Here is a 16,132-nt window from a genome sequence, read left to right on the forward strand (position 1 = left end):
CCGGTCAAGGTGACGTAACGCACCGAAGAACTTCTCTGCAGCCGAAAGATGTTGGGTTACAATTCCACTGTAAGATGATCTTTGTAAATAATATCATCTTCTTCAAATATGTCATAAAAATTCATCAGAAGAGAGAAGAAAATGTTATATACTATTCAAGCTGGTTTCATAAGGAACTATTAACTTCCATCTGGCTGTCTCTGTCTGCCACATATAACAGGAGCACTTTTATGTAGGACTGTCGTTGTAGTTACTTATCTATTTATGAGAAAACGTATTATTACTTAATCAACCTGCCTAAAATTCTAAATTTATTTACAACATTTAAAAAAATTCAAATTATTTTCAAGCAAACATCATATGATTGCAAAACGCACAACAGGTCCTCTCAAGTGTCAAGAGCAAGTTAATCGTGAATTTTGACATTGATTGGATCGTTCATCAAGAATTTGTTCCACTGAGCCAAACTGTCCATCGACATTTCTTTAAAGTTTTACAGGGAATGCTGAATATTGTGCTATAAAATGCCTGAAAAACAGCAATCTGATTTTTGAATTTCTTTTAGCAGAAATAACATGAACGTGATTTCCTCCACCCCCTTATTTTTTCTGGTCAAGCTCCTTATTATTTCTCTTCTCCTTATTTTTTATTTTTTGAGTGAGTGCATAATCTTTGCACTCACTCAAAAAATAAAATTTTCATGACATTTCAGAGATCCAGAAAAAAAAAACTGTCTGACGTAGATCATAAATACAGCGGGTTCTGTCACTATTAGAAAATAATTCCTAATAGTGGCAGAATCACTGGACAGCGTTTTCAGCATTTGTGCTTATTTTTCTCTTTTTTATGAAATCCGGGAATTTTTATGTATTTTTCAATAAATTAATATTACACAAATTAACAATTAAATTTTTACATAAGACAGGAGAGGTCCTAGATCTGAAGGGACCCGAATACAAGAATTAAAGTTTGATCTATCTCATCCTTTTTTTTTTCTAAGACTAAAGATCATCCCATTTTTTTCTGGATGTAGGTCCTTTTCAATCGGGAACCCGAGTGAATTGAGTCCTCTGCATTCTTCTAAGGACTAGATAATATACTTTTCTCCGGTCCTTAGGAAAACTAAAAAGGGAATAATATTTTTTTTATTTAGTTGATTGCTATTTACAATCGCCCCTTGAACAGCATGCAAGCTGGAGGGGAATATTAACAATTTAACAAATATATTTACAATAGTATTTACAGTTTTGAGAGAAAAGACAAATTTGTATAAATAAATGAGAAATGAGTTGTTCTTCGTTGTTGGTTGACTTCGAAGGGAAGCATCCGCATCCATTCTCAATACACGCTGAGCAATCAGGGTTTGAGGAACATAACTACGTCCCAAGGCTGTAAACATCCTACACGACATCCTCAACCACGATTGACAACTTGGAGAGGACTGCACATGGGAACCCTTCCAATAGTAGGCCTGCCTTCCAGCTCAGTTTTTGTTTGCACTGCAAGCAAAGGACTGTGTTCCATTTAGTACTGTTGGGACTCAGTTGTTTGTTGGAAGATCGTCATTCTGACTTGGTATCGGTTTAGGATTTCCATTGTATTCAGTGGGAATTTCTTGTTGGTACATTTTAAGGAAATGAGACTGGAGCGGAGTGTCCTCTTTTGCAGATTGAATGTTTGCCTCTAACTATGTGGATGTGAGATGGTGCCTGATACTACTGGCGCGTCGTATCTACCTGTCAGTAGCTTGGTCAGGATATGAATATTAGTCCTTATGACAATAAACATCCATATGTCCACTCCATATTCGCATACAGATTGCCTCTTTATACGGTGAAGGGGAATTTGAAGATCTTGTTTAACCACCTAAGGAGCCAATAATCAATGCTTAGGAAGGCTTTAAAGTAAGTTTCTAGGGCCGAAGACCAAATGACTGAAGCATGTAAGGCGACCGGGGCCACACACACACACACACACAATAATGTATTCTTTCACCAGTTGAGAGAATAAACCCCTGTAAATTCCTGTCTTGAGCGCCAGATGGCGGCTAGGGTTTTCTTCTTTGAGGTAATGAAATGTTGGGTGAAAGATAACTTGTTATCCCAGATCCTTATGAAATTCGATTTTCTGGACGGGATGTCCATTTAATGGAATGGTGATGTTCTGTTTATTATACTTTCTAGAGAAGGATATCGGAGCTGGTTTTAGAGGATTTATTACCAGTCCGATCGAAGCTAGGAAGTTGGCCAGGTTAGTAACCTGCTGGAATTGTAGAGCAACTTTATGCTCACAATCATTATTGCTTGATGGAAAGAACATTTTCAGGTCGTCCGCGTAGGCTAGGTATTATTTCAGGTTGAGAGGAAGGGATCAAGGGCTGCAGCGAAAAGTGTCGCGGAAAGTACTCCTCCTTGGGGAACTCCTCTATTTAGCGTGTAATTCTTTTTCTACATTTTACAAAGCACAACTATATGTAAATATATAAAGTTCAAAATTCACTAGAAACATCCATACTTTTAAAATTAAAAGAATTAACTTTTCTAGTGAATCTAATTTGTCACAAGAGATACTGTATCACATAGAAACGCTCGGTCAAAGGTCAATGTGATGCATTGTCAATTTTCCCTTTGTTTTCGGTGGAACTAAAAAAAAATTAAATTACATAAAAAATGAAGAATTTTTGGAACCGCACGTTAAAAAATGGCATGAGATTTTTCTCTGGTAAATTTCGATATTTTGTGAAATCGGTAAGAACTCACCAAAGTCATTCTGCTTTCATTTACCACTAGACTAGAAGAAATTTAATTGAAAACTCAACTATTTATTAATAATTTTACATTACGTCTTTCTAATCTAAACTTAGATAAATCAACATTAGATGATGTATTTTTATATCTATTCAAGCATTAGTTGCTCATATATCCACGAAAACGTTCACTAGTAATATCTTCGTTTGTAAAATTTCCAGTTCTTTTCGTATACTTTACTTTTAAAAAAAAATTCCTCCCTATACCAACAGAGATAAGATGAGATCATTAACTGGAATATTATTAAAATAGAACCTAAAGTGTTTACGCAGTCAGAACTGCTTGAGGCAAAGCTGCTGTTATTAAGTAGTACACACAGACAATTTTTTTCTACATATGACGTCAGAATGGTCACGGTCGGAGGTTGTCAAGCCACTTTCGCCGTTGTTTGATGACGACATTTAGCCACGGAAGGAGGAGTTCAAGATGCCATCGCGAGCGTTTTCTTCTACGAGCTTTATTGCCTTCCTCTTGTCATGCAGTATCCAGTGGAGAAAGTAATCAAGATGAGAATCATAAATTCACAATCACTATTTCCGTGCAGGATGATGAATCCGTGGAATTCAGTCTGCCCACTTTATGTTGTTATTATATTGGTAAGTAGGCTGAGTGAGAGTAAGAACTTTCAGGTAATAATTCCAAAATGATTGTCTTTATTTAGGACCGATTTGTAGGTACGAGCGTGTGTGTGTGTGTGGACTACTACACTGTCCTCCAAAGTATTGGGTGAACGATGTAGACTGCTTCGTCACAATGCATACGAATGCGCAGAGTAAATGAGGCGAGTTGGGAATATGAAAAAAAAAGGACAAGTATAAGAGTGGGCTCGAAACACCAGAGTAATAAAAAGTGTTTGTCAGAAGCACTTATGGACAGTTCTGACATCTACAGTTCCGATGTCAGAGTTTTAAAGATATGCCTTTGGAGTTGATATAACCATTCTCTCCCTATTTTGTGATCTTTGCCTAGTAGATTAGAGTTTAACTGTTGTATCATCCTCGATCTTCAATCCGATCTTTTCTCAACATTGGCCGCTGTTCATACAGTCTACTGGATCATGTTGAATACTGTAAACATGTATCCACAGACTGGCTGCTCCCTTAGAACTTAATTGAAACCAAAATGCGAAAACATTTATCATCGGACCATTGTATTTTGATTTAGTCAAATAGAATTTCAATAAGTTCGATTTTTTAACTCTAATAAAATTAATAATTGTATTAGTGTGCATACGAGTACTTCGGAGTATACTAGCCTGATTATATAAACTACTTTAAGAAAGCAAACTGTGCTAATATTTAATAAAATATTTCATATATAATTTTGTTCATATGTTAAACTACTATGCAGTTATACAAATCACTGTTTTCGCTTACATTGTGAATGTGGTACCCCATAATGAAGTTTTAATTAAGAAATATATAAATTTTTTCATAGAAAAGTCATAAATTTAAATTTTGTTGTACAGTAGCTTACATTGCAGAATACAGTAGTTACATTGCAGTATACGAGGGGGTTTTGATAAGTTTCCGGCTTCAGAAAGGAAACATGGCGCTAGTGGCAAATGAATGTCATTTTATTCAACATAGTTCCCTTCCAGGTTGATACACTTGGCGCAACGTTTCTGCAGCAATTCTATTCCATGGTAACAGAAGTCTTTGTCTTTGTCTGCAAACCCCCCTCTACTGCTGATATAACGTCTCTTGTGTCCCTAAATGTAGAACCTTTGAGGTGCATTTTGAGGTTGGGGAACAGATAATAGCCCAAGGGGGCAAGGTCTGTAGAATAAGGGGGATGTTCAATGATTTCATACTGCAAGTCATGAATTTTCTCCATTGCAATTCTGGCCTTGTGGAAGGGAGCATTGTCTTGGAGGAAAAGGATGCGTTTTGGAGGAAAATGATGAGCATTGTCTTGGAGGAAAGGGATGCGAAAATCCCTTTCCTATGGAAACAGCAACTACACGCACGCACGCACCCATAATCAGTAATTTTAAGTTACTTTTCGATTATCATGTTTCTTGCTCTGATATAGAATACTTTTCTTTATAACAGCGATTATTAATTCATAGGTGGTGCAGACTTCTCTTGCATTGAGCAGCGATACAAAATCCTCTCCCGTTTTTGAATATTTTAATGGTTCTAAGCTAATAAATGCGACTGCTCCCAGTGAGGAATTTCAATTTCAAGTTCCGTTTTCCCGGTCCAACAAAATTCTCTTGAAGTTTATTATGATAGATGGAAAAACAGATAAAGTTAATTTCTCAGAGTCTCCGATGGAAAATATTACGACAGACAACCTCCTGCAAGGTGATTCTGTTCAAGTAGAGCCTTCTCCACTATTCAACGAAACTGGGTCATCTCTTGGAAGCAGCCGTGAAACAAATGAGACTTCAGAGGATTCTGATGATAGTGAAGAAAAATTAATATTTCCATATTTAGCCAGAGGAAGCTTGCGAGGCTGGAGCTTCTCTTCGAGACACTATCAAGACAAAGAGATTCACGTAGGTCTGGAAAAGTTTAATGGGAAAGAGAATAACATTTATAAGGGCGTCGAAGTTCTCCAACAACTACCTCACTGCACCAATGATGTGTTGGGTTACTGTTCACATCTGGAGGATTATCCAAGGTAAGTTCAAGTTTTACTAAGAGCTCGATTGAACTATTTTAAAGAATTTTATTATTATTAACTATGTGATTATCGTCTCCACCAAGCATTATAGGTTTATCTGGCTGCTGCCAGGGAATCAAACTTAAATTCCATAATAATGCTTCTAAGCTCGTGCGGTAGATACAGTTTATACGATTACTGTGTGCTGGAATTTCTGCTCTCGGCAGCTCCTAGCGCTGCTGGCTTTCCAACAAACTGCGAACAGATGCAGATCTTTCCAATGAAGTTTGGACTTTGTTTGAAATTTAATTATATTTATATTTATTTTTTATGTAATTTGATTATTTTTCAGTTTGTTCATATCAATCTTTTTGGTCATGGCAGGTTTTTTCTCTCTCTGTACTTGGGCAAACAGGAGGGGGAGTATATAAGAGTACTGCTAAATTATGTGTAACTCACAGCGGGGTTACCATTGGTTGGTTGGGACCGCTTTAAGTAATAAATATCAATCAATATACCGCATAGAAAAGCCCTGGTTCGGATCCAGTGCCGAGGAGAGTAACTTTTATCGGCATTTTTTATATTTTTTTAACAATATGGTTGAGTTAGTTGGCTTCAAGCGAGGACTACAAGACGTTACCAGTGGTGGGTTACTGAAACTCAAATCTCAGGCGATATTTTTCGAAGGGTGAAGTGCAAAATTTTTCTACCTGCTTTAATGTAAGGAAATAAAACAAATTATCTTCCTAAGAGTAGATTAGATACATATTTACAGATCAGAAGATAACCAAATAGCCATAGTAAGACAAAATCGTTGTTACAAAAAATTTCAAGTTAGGCGTATGGAAATATCTATAGAAAAGGTATGCAGAAGATTGAACGTCTGTGTGATAGAATAAAATCAAATAAAACCAGGAAGCCTTAGTTGCCTTGGAGTACTTTGTGTGTGTATTCTATGGCATGTTTCTTTTTTATAGCCTGAAAAAAAAAACGAGTTTCGTGAGGGGAAACCTTGCAAACCTCGTTTGAGAGCGACCAATTCGACCACGTTATTAAAAAAAAATCAGTCAAAATTCCTCTCTACAGAATTCGACCCGAAATTTTTTCCACACAGTATTTAAGATTGATCATGGCCATCTTTATGAATACCTAAGCTAAGCACATTATATTTGAGCATTACCTCCATGCAGTTTCAGCTTCTTTATTAGCTTTATTAACCTCGCATAAAACAAAGCTTAGAACTGGTATAATTATGGTGGAAAATTTCCTGTGAATAATGTACTTGTTCTACACTCATGCTCTGTACACTTTATGTGTGTCATCCCAAATTAAAGATTTAATGTCTTTGAAGCACTCACGATTATTCCTTGACCTTCTTTGATGCTAAGCTCTTAAACTGATCACGATGGTTCAAATACGTAATCTCTAAAGCTGGTAGGATGAAGGCCTCGCTTCTCACGATGTTCATTATACATCAAATAGGCAGCGTTCTAATGAATGGATAATGGATAATGGACAAGTCAAGTAAATAAATAGTTTATATTCTCAGTGGCATAACTATAGGTAGAAGAGACCATGGCAAAATTTTACTAATGCCACCCCTGCTCCCCAGCAATCTGAAGTTGGATGCAAAGGCCAAGGTCGCGTAAGCTCTACTGTGAAAGTGTAATTTTTGTAGTTGTAGGACTATTTCCTCTTAAATAGAATTTTATTTAAATAAACCATATATAGTCATAAAGAAATTAATATTTTTCTTGATAAAACGAAAAGTGTTATGGGATCATGCATATAAATTTAGTTTATTTATTTTTATAAAAACTACACAGGGCCCCCCACGCAGACCCCGAAGGAAAACGAAACAGTTTTCCTTCAGGGTCTGCGTGGGGATACCTGAAGGAAACTGAAGGATACCTGAAACAGAGGTCTACCAAGTAAGTGATGAGTACGAGGGACAGGCAGTGAGAAATTAGTTCTATAACGAGAATTCAAACAGGGTACAGTGAAAGATATTTGTTCAAGAAGAGATGGAGAATCGTTAACAGAGTTTATGATATTGTAGACAAAAAGAGACCCGTGGAATTATCGTCTGGAGTGAAGAGGAACGATTCTGAAGCGATCACAAAGAGCTCCATAATTTCGATGGTGGAAGGCAAGGCGATTTCGATAGTATAAGAATTTAATGAATTTAATTTGAATTCTCTGTAAGAAAGATATTCCTGTTGCTGGGACCAAATAATATCACAATAATCAAAAACGGGAAGTATAAGCTGCTTGTAAAGAAGAATAATAACTTTGTCACTCTTGAAAATAGAGGAAGAACGCTTGATTAATCCAAGAAATTTAAAAGTCTGAGATGCTACATGATCAATGTGGGAAGAGGGATGAAGGTCAGATCCACATAGGACACTTAAGTCCTAGAACGTATCAGTACTTTCAATTAAAGAGTTTCCAATATAGTAATGAGTAAGGAAGGAGGATCTAACTACACGATTCGAGCGAAAGAGACATAATTTACATTTTAGTGGATTCAGAAACAATTTATTTTTATTGAGCCAGAGTGAGAGGGAATTAAGATAGAACTGGAGTTCATCTGTGTCAGTTGAAGAACAAATAACTTTATAAAGTTTAATATCATCTGCATAGAGTTTCCACTCAACATTAACGGACTGAAATAAGGTTAACAGATCATTAGTATAAACAATAAAGAAGGGCGGACCCAATGGTGAGCCTTGAGGAACACCTTGCGAAACAGTAAACGGAATTGATGAAGTACCACCAATTATTACGGATAGTTTACGATTTCTAAGCAGTGAATTTAAGCAGCTAATATTTTCTGTTAATCCTTTCAACCAGTATTTTTCTAATGTATTGGAAAAATGCTGGTTGGGAGGATTAACAAAACATATTTTACAGTTTTAAGACTTTTCAGGAATAACAGTTAGCAGCAGTAAACAATCAAGTTCTTTTGTATTTTTGATATTGTTGAACAGCCAATTGCATACATTAGGAAATCTTTGTGGCACATTGAAATATGGCCATTCACGGCCACAAAGCCAGCGGTTAACGCCATAAATGTTGATAACTTAAGGACAGGGGTTCACACATCTAAATAAGGGAAGTAAAAAAAAAGTAAAGTGCAGCCATTATCAACCCACTGCAGGATGGAAGCCTCCTCAACAATTCATGCTGAGGGAAATGGACCATAATCTGCCACGCTGGTCCAGTGCGGGTTGGCAGATCGACCGTATTCAGCAGTCAGGGGCTTGAACCCCGGTCTACTCAAAGAGCGTGTGCTACTGCACTCCCGCTCCTGCCCACTCGGCTACATGAGAAGTTATTAAGCTAAATTATAAAATAAATTTGACATATGAACTATAACGTATATAAATATTGTATAGAGCATTACTTAAGCTCAAATACACGGGCACCAGTCGTCAACGGGAATAAGGAAAACAGGAGCACAGAAAATGCTCAGATTATTGAGCTCACTCTTGCGATCCAGTAATCCGGGTGGAGCATGTACAAGTTTTTTTAGTTTCGGTGTAGGCATGACAACATAAAAGTTGGAGGCATCGTTTATCAACCGTTCTAAAAGCAACAGTGGCCGTCGCTGGTTTGGCCACGTTGATTTTGTGAAAATCCTGCATAGTCTATTTTATGTAGGGCCTTCACCAAACCGACGGCTTGCATAAGAGAAGCAAGTAGGTTCTTACAGAGTTTTCAAAGACAAGAGAAACAAAGAGAACTGAGATATTTTAGAGCAGTGCTTCACAAAGTAATCTTATTCACCACCACCTTAAAATTACGATCATGAATCTGCAGCAATGAGTAACAACCACTGTGTCAGAGTGTATAAACAACTCATCACGAAAAGTGATAAGCGAATGAACGCACCAAATTTCAGAGAAACGATTAGTACACAAAATATAGAATTTAATGCTTCACGTCTGCCCGATAGTATCCTGAAATTGATATTCAGACTGCAGCAGCTCGGTATTATTTTCAGAATGCAGTGCATATATTAAAAGTCCAGACTACGTCACGCATTTTACTCTGAAATTCTCTATACGGACAACTTCATTAAAAAAATATTTCAATCCAAAATTACTCCTGTTTGTCATTTTCATACGTGTATTTCCACAATTTTAACCTAAAGATTAAAACTAATTATTCTACAATATTGACGTTGATGGGTACAAATACTCAATATGCATTTGAAGAACATAATCATAATTCTATATACAATCGCTTTCATTTTGTCAAATTATTCGTTCACAGTTAGAGCATCGAACTTTGCATCTGTATGTAAATGAATTTCCCATATTTCAGGAATACATGCGACCTGTTGACAAATCAGCACTATAAAAAGCTCCAAATATTGCTGGAAAGTTTACATACCGGATCCACCGAACGTTTGGATTACAGCTCTGAAGAACATACCGAAAAACGCCTTGGAACGTATATTTGTGCTTCTAAAGTAGAGGTTTTGCAGCCTGGTTGGGCCAAAAATGTATCCGGACAGTGGGTTGCTGTCTTCAATTCCAAACGAGTTAACCAGAAAGTCGTCATTGAATCTTGCAAGTAAGTCGGGGCATAACAATATTACCAGAATTTTCAATTGTGTGTTTTTTCTTTTGTGAGAGAAACTCATTTTTGTTTTATCTTCAATAAAATATCATTAACTGCTTCAGTTCACATGAATTCAATTTAAAGGTTCCTCCCTCAAAGTACTGAAGGGAATTATATCAGGATTATCTTTCTGCAGCAAAAATTTGATGTATAATATAATATAATACACTGGTGTGCAAAACGTAAGGACCAACACTATTTCTAAAGGTTACAACCACAAAATCTTTACTTAAGGTACTCTTTACTGATGAGAGTAGAATCAGTCCCAGCAGCGATTCTGGACGTCAGCTAATCTGGCGAGAGGTTGGCACACGGTATCACCCCGCAAACATCACTGAAAGGGATCGATATGACGGTCGAGGTGTACTCTTCTGGGAAGGCGTTATCTTGGATGGACGTACACAACTCCAGATACTGGAAGGCGGTACTGTAACCGGTGCACGCTACTGTACTGAGGTAATCCTTCCCCATGTTCGTCTGTTCCGAGGTGCCATTGGCCCCGAGTTCGTGTTTATGGATGATAACACCACACCCTATCGCACTGCAGCTGTTTATATGCTTTTGGAAAGTGGGGACATTGTTCGTATGGATTGGCCTGCTCATAACACCGATCTAAATCCCATCGAACACATATGGGACGCTCTGGGGAGACGCCTAGCGGCACATCCCCACCCACCAGAAAATGTTCACCAGCTGAAGATGGCGCTGACAGAGAAATGGACGATGTTACCGCAAGAACCTATCAACAACATTGTTCTAAGTATGGACAGGCGGTGCATAGCCTGCATCGACATTAGGGGTGGCCATATTTCCTACTGGAGACCACCTCTTCCCTTTGTTCCATTTTTGGCAGTGATGCATCTGTAGCATGGCAGCCAGTGCTATGTTGCCATTTTTGAATAAAGTCCCTCTGTACCGTTTTGTTTCCGTTGTTGTGTCGATGTTGTTTCTTCATCATTTCTGTACCTCACGAGGTTCTTTTGGTATGGTTTTCCCATATCCAGGCCACTCCTATGAGAAGCTACAGGTTTAAACCTGACTGGTTCTTAAATTTTGCACACCAGTGTATAAAATAATATTAACAAGATGAATCGTAGATTGAAATAACTAAGATGAATCGTTGCTGTTTTCCAAGTGTAGAACTTTCACTTGCAAAACAGCAACCATTCATTTCACCATGAGTGGGCAAAATATGATTTATGCTCACTGGACGGCACCTTGCAGTTCGTGTAGAATGAATGGCAATGATTCTTCATATATTAGATGACCCTTTCTACTTCATCCCACACATGCTTCATGAATTTGAAGAATTGGGACCATGAATAAAACAAAATCAAAAGTCGAATTATTACTGCACCGGAGCTTGTCGTTTGTATCCATATCTTGTATTTATCAGTAGAAGTGAGTATCGACGGTGGTTATTTTGGGGTTTTAGGAGCATCAGCGACTAAAGCCATACTGCTCCGTGTATGTTGTCTTTAAACTGTGTGTCGATTTTCTGTTCTGTTGGACGAAAAACCTGAGTTTCTGGGAGAAAAACCATACTACCATCACCTGAGACCAACTAACTCAGCCACGTTGTGAAAAAGACCAATAAAACTTCTTCCGTAAAGAGCTGAGTTCGACAAGACTCGAACTCAGCTCTTTTATACCCGGTGTGGGCAGTGAGGAGGACGATGGCGATCCTACCAATTTTGCTGCCCACGAGGAGGGTGTCCACGGATCGATTTGTATGTAGCACTGGCTAAAAAAACGGAATAACTCACGAAGGAACCGTACTCCTTCTGCTTGAAATCGGCTAACTGCAGCTTCGAGGTCTTCACAAAAATTCTTCCAGTCATCGACGGGAATCGAACCCAGACCTCTATCTAAACGAATGGCAGGCGATAATGTGTCGTGCATCCTAAACTGCCACGGTATAGAAAAAACCGATTCTAGGCTGTATTACTCGCAAAGTAATGTCCATTCTTATGCTTCATAGCCCATTTTAAATGTTTCTTCGTACAGTTAAGATGTACGAAGAGAGAGAGTTATAAATTGTACTATATACCATTTTAAATAAGTATTTTTTGGGCATCGACCCCAACAACATATCTGAAACAGTATATCGGGCTGGAGTACTGGATACTAGGATACTACGATTGCTTAACAGAATAGCTGGAACCCACCCCCCATCTCCAAGACAGCCTTAGTCTCACTCCTGGAAAGAACCCCATGAATGCTTATAATTGCCATCTGGAACATCGGCTAAACTTATAATAGGAAGGCTTGATGCTCCAAACATCCTAGTTTCATCAAGCAACTTAAGAATAACATAAGGCTTACAGACCAGCAAATATCATAAATGTCTCCCGACTTGACCAGCTCACCTGTTTGAGTAAGATGTTGCCGGCTAACACACACAAATTTGTCAGCGACATGGACATTGATCTTCGGAGGAATTGAGAAGATAGAGGTTGCAGAAAGATTGTTTTTGAAGAAACCTACGGTACTACAATTCTGAAACAACCAACTCTGAATGAATTTACACGCTAACATTTGTACACAGTAAAAGAATAAGTTAATAGAGAACTAATTATTAAGTGTTACGTGGAACCCGCACTATAAAGTGATAGGTTTAACAATATCTTTGTTTTGAATACATTTATGCTCTGCTGTAACTTTCTTTATTGCCTTCCTTGGACATAAATGCCGTGTCGGGGCAAATGTAACCTATTCGTTTATTGAATAAATAATAATAATAATTTATGACATCTGACATTTGAATAAACGTACAGTCCTCTAATACTCAATATTTTTATCTTTTGCAGGGGCGACGATCTCTCCTGTTCCTTCGTAGTACCAGGTCAAAAATCCTCATGTCGTCAGCGTTTCTCCTATCATCATCTGGTATCTTTTGATCCCTTTAAACCGGAAAGTGGACCATTCGTTGGACTTTTCGCTTTTCCCTCCTCCTGTGCTTGCTGGATAGAAGGGGCCACTTGATGTCATTTCAAAAAGGAAAGAAAGACATTGATCAACGAATGAATTCACATAAAATTTCAAAGAAGGGGTTTCATCGTAATCACTAAACTTGAAGCTTTCCATATGCCTAAACTGATATCTGGTCACTTTCGATTCTCCAAATAAAAGCTTGACCATATGAAGAACTTCAATTTTAAGAGATTATAAAAAGACTGATGATTTCTCCATGATACGTGTTTCATTTATTAATTAACTTCCCAGAAAAATAAGCTAATTAAAAAAAAAGAACTTAGCGATTTCAATTTTTTCTTCTTCAACTTCAATACCCTTCAGAAGATTTCATTTTCCATCTGGATTGCAGCGTCACGACATGGAAGGAGGAGCAGACGAAGCACTTGCTCCAAGAAGAAAAAAATATGGATATAATACTACTAAATTGCCCCTACTAATATAAATAACATGCCCAAATACAAAGTACTAATACAAATGATAATTGCCCCTACTAATACATGTAATAAAAATGTAGAGCATTCTGTAACTGAAGAGAGAGCCCGAGTTTAATATTTTGCCACGGGTTCAAAAATAGTAGTTCTTACGCTGCTAGATTTCATAATAATGTTGCCTTCATCCAGGTAATTGGCAAATTCGTTCTCTCTAGAGCCGTTTGTTCATATGCGCAACATCAAAGTTGCTAAATAAATAGTTGAACAATGTAATGATAAAGGAAATATAGACTGTGTAATTAGCGTGACAAATCTAAATATTCAATTATAAGTGAAAATTTCCGCAACTATTCATTTTTAATAGAAAGCTTATTAAAACTTATTTCTAATATTTCTATTAAAAATTAATTAATTAAAATCTATTAACTATTAATATATTATATTAATGTTACATAACTTGATTTACTAATGTAATGTGGCAAAAAAGTAATGAGACCGAATTCAAATATAAAAGCAAAATATGGATAAGAAAAGTATTTTCTCATTCGTCTCCTTCAAAAGAAACCTCCAAGGGACCGAATGCACTTGTCATAGAGTTCACACAAGATTTAGAAACACTGAAACCCTTCTGGTGCTGTGGTGGTATTTAGTTCTGCTCTCGCATTCTTTTGATGTAATAAATTATTAAATTGTCATCCTCTGGTTTCAGAAATCACACTGGAAGCACCAACCCTCGTCCTCAGTAATAATTCTATTTAGGAAAACAGATTCGCTATTAGCTATTTGAAATCACTGTAAGCATCCAATAGTCTGAGTGTTTCTTCATCACGCAAACAGTGTGGAAAAAACTTCGCACATTTTTTTTATTTTTCCCAAGTCTGTTGTAATTATAGACTTTACCAATTCCTTATTCACATTTCACCCTCTTGATAGTATTCTCAGTGTTAATCAGCTGTGACTTGCTAGCCAATTGCGCACTTTGCCCACTGATTCAGGACTACAGGCAGTTTTCGGTCGTCCACTTCGAAGATCGGCTGCTACATCTTCTCTGCCCTCTTTAAAACCCTTAAGCAATCGAAATGTTTGCGCTCGAAATAAAGGCTCATCCCCATCAGCTGTTGGTGACATTTTGCCACTGCTTTACGCAAAACGTGATGTTCATCGTTTCCATTCTTTGATTTCTGTTGTTGTAATAGGGTTTTAGGAGCATCAACGACTAAGCTCCGTGTATATAGTCTGCAAATTGCGTATATTCTGAGGTCGATTTTCTGTTAGCTGGACGAAAAACCCGAGTTTCCAAGAGAAAATATCATACTACCCACACCTGAGACCGACTAACTCAGTCAGGTTGTGAAAAATACCCATAAAAATTCCTCCCGTCATCGACGGTTCTCGAACTCAGGTCTTTTCCACCCGGTGTGGTGAAGACAAATCCTACTAACTATGCTACCCACGATGGCTTTGGTTTCTGAGGGTGACGTTAAACACGATACAAGAAGAACATCCGTATTAAAAAAAAAGACACTTAAGGCCAACTGGTTTGATTTGGAGAGACTGCCATGGTCGCACTTCTATGCATTCTATGCATATTTATCGCCCTCTAACGGAGCCATATTTTTCATTCGGCAAAACAGAAAAACTAATCAGAATGCATGTTCACCGACTATACTGGGACCGTGCCGTAATATCGGACAAGACGATCCCGTACAACAGAACAGATGAAAACGGCTACCTACCTGATCGACATAGCGGTGCCCAACACCAGCAACCTCCAGAAAACCTACGAAGCAAAGATCAGGAGGTACACAGACTAAGACAGGAAGTAAAGAAATGTTGCGTGTGGAACAAGTAATGACCATTCCGATCACCGTGTCAACCATCCAATGCCAAAGAGCCTCCATAAGAACCGAACAGCAATAGGTCTCCCAAAGAAATCTTACATGGAACTCTAGAAGCCGTCATCCTGAACACCTGTAGGACAGTAAGAGAGTTCCTTGACCAACAGTAATAATAACAATAATAATACTAACCAGCCACAACCAACCACCCCACGCGCTTGATACCGGTATCCGTCATGGGGTGGAAAAAATCTCATAATGAAAAAAAAAACGTTAATAATAATAATAAGTTGCTGCAATATTTTATTGTAACTTCTGCAAAAAGCACGAACCTTAAAAAAAAACTGATGGGAATTTAAGACTGAAAAACATTTCTGAAAACAGGTATTAAAATATTGCAGATGCAAGTTACACTGATCGATGTGGCAATCCTAGGAGACAGCAGAACTGAAGTCGAACTCATTGACCAATAGTTATCCAACTCCACCACTGGGAGACATAAGCATTTCTCTGGTCCAAACTGATCTTCCTGGAGTCTAATGACTCTCTTATTAACGTTCCCAACGATTTGGTACTCTCACATGCAGCGTTTTTAATTTTAATATAACTGAATATACAATATATCCTCCTACCCTGGTGATTTGTCCTCCTTTAATCTCAGTAACCTTTCTAAAAAACGCTTCTCCGTGATCATCGTATCACATTATTATGCTTTTCCTTGAGCTTTAACAAAGCACATTCAAAGTTGTTTGCCTCATCCTACAAAGCTCATGTTGAAAAACAGAAAAACTTTTTTTCGCAACACTGTCTGCATGGAGGCTCCACATTAATAAAATATTGT

The 16,132-nt window shown here is 37.7% G+C and overlaps 1 protein-coding gene across 1 annotated transcript; it reads left to right on the top strand.

Annotated features, from left to right (window-relative positions):
• The first annotated feature begins 3,295 nt into the window (after positions 1-3,295).
• LOC150089764 (uncharacterized) lies at positions 3,296-13,254 on the top strand. The gene is made up of 4 exons (XM_090368791.1): positions 3,296-3,403; positions 4,879-5,435; positions 9,747-9,998; positions 12,857-13,254. The coding sequence occupies exons 1-4, from the start codon at positions 3,314-3,316 to the stop codon at positions 13,029-13,031; spliced, it is 1,074 nt and encodes a 357-aa protein (XP_090224917.1). The 5' UTR covers positions 3,296-3,313; the 3' UTR covers positions 13,032-13,254.
• Positions 13,255-16,132: the final 2,878 nt, after the last annotated feature.

The sequence above is a fragment of the Mastigoproctus giganteus genome, chromosome 2 (assembly GCF_048544385.1).
Source record: "Mastigoproctus giganteus isolate SK-2022 chromosome 2, ASM4854438v1, whole genome shotgun sequence".
In the NCBI taxonomy this organism is placed as follows: domain Eukaryota; kingdom Metazoa; phylum Arthropoda; class Arachnida; order Uropygi; family Thelyphonidae; genus Mastigoproctus; species Mastigoproctus giganteus.

What these genes read in the sequence shown, in the direction of transcription:
- LOC150089764 (XM_090368791.1), top strand. Translation starts at nt 3,314, where the DNA reads ATGAGAATCATAAATTCACAATCACTATTTCCGTGCAGGATGATGAAT. An exon ending in TTTATGTTGTTATTATATTG is followed by an intron (nt 3,404 to 4,878) that starts GTAAGTAGGCTG and finishes ATTAATTCATAG; the next exon opens with GTGGTGCAGACTTCTCTTGC. An exon ending in GTCGTCATTGAATCTTGCAA is followed by an intron (nt 9,999 to 12,856) that starts GTAAGTCGGGGC and finishes TATCTTTTGCAG; the next exon opens with GGGCGACGATCTCTCCTGTT.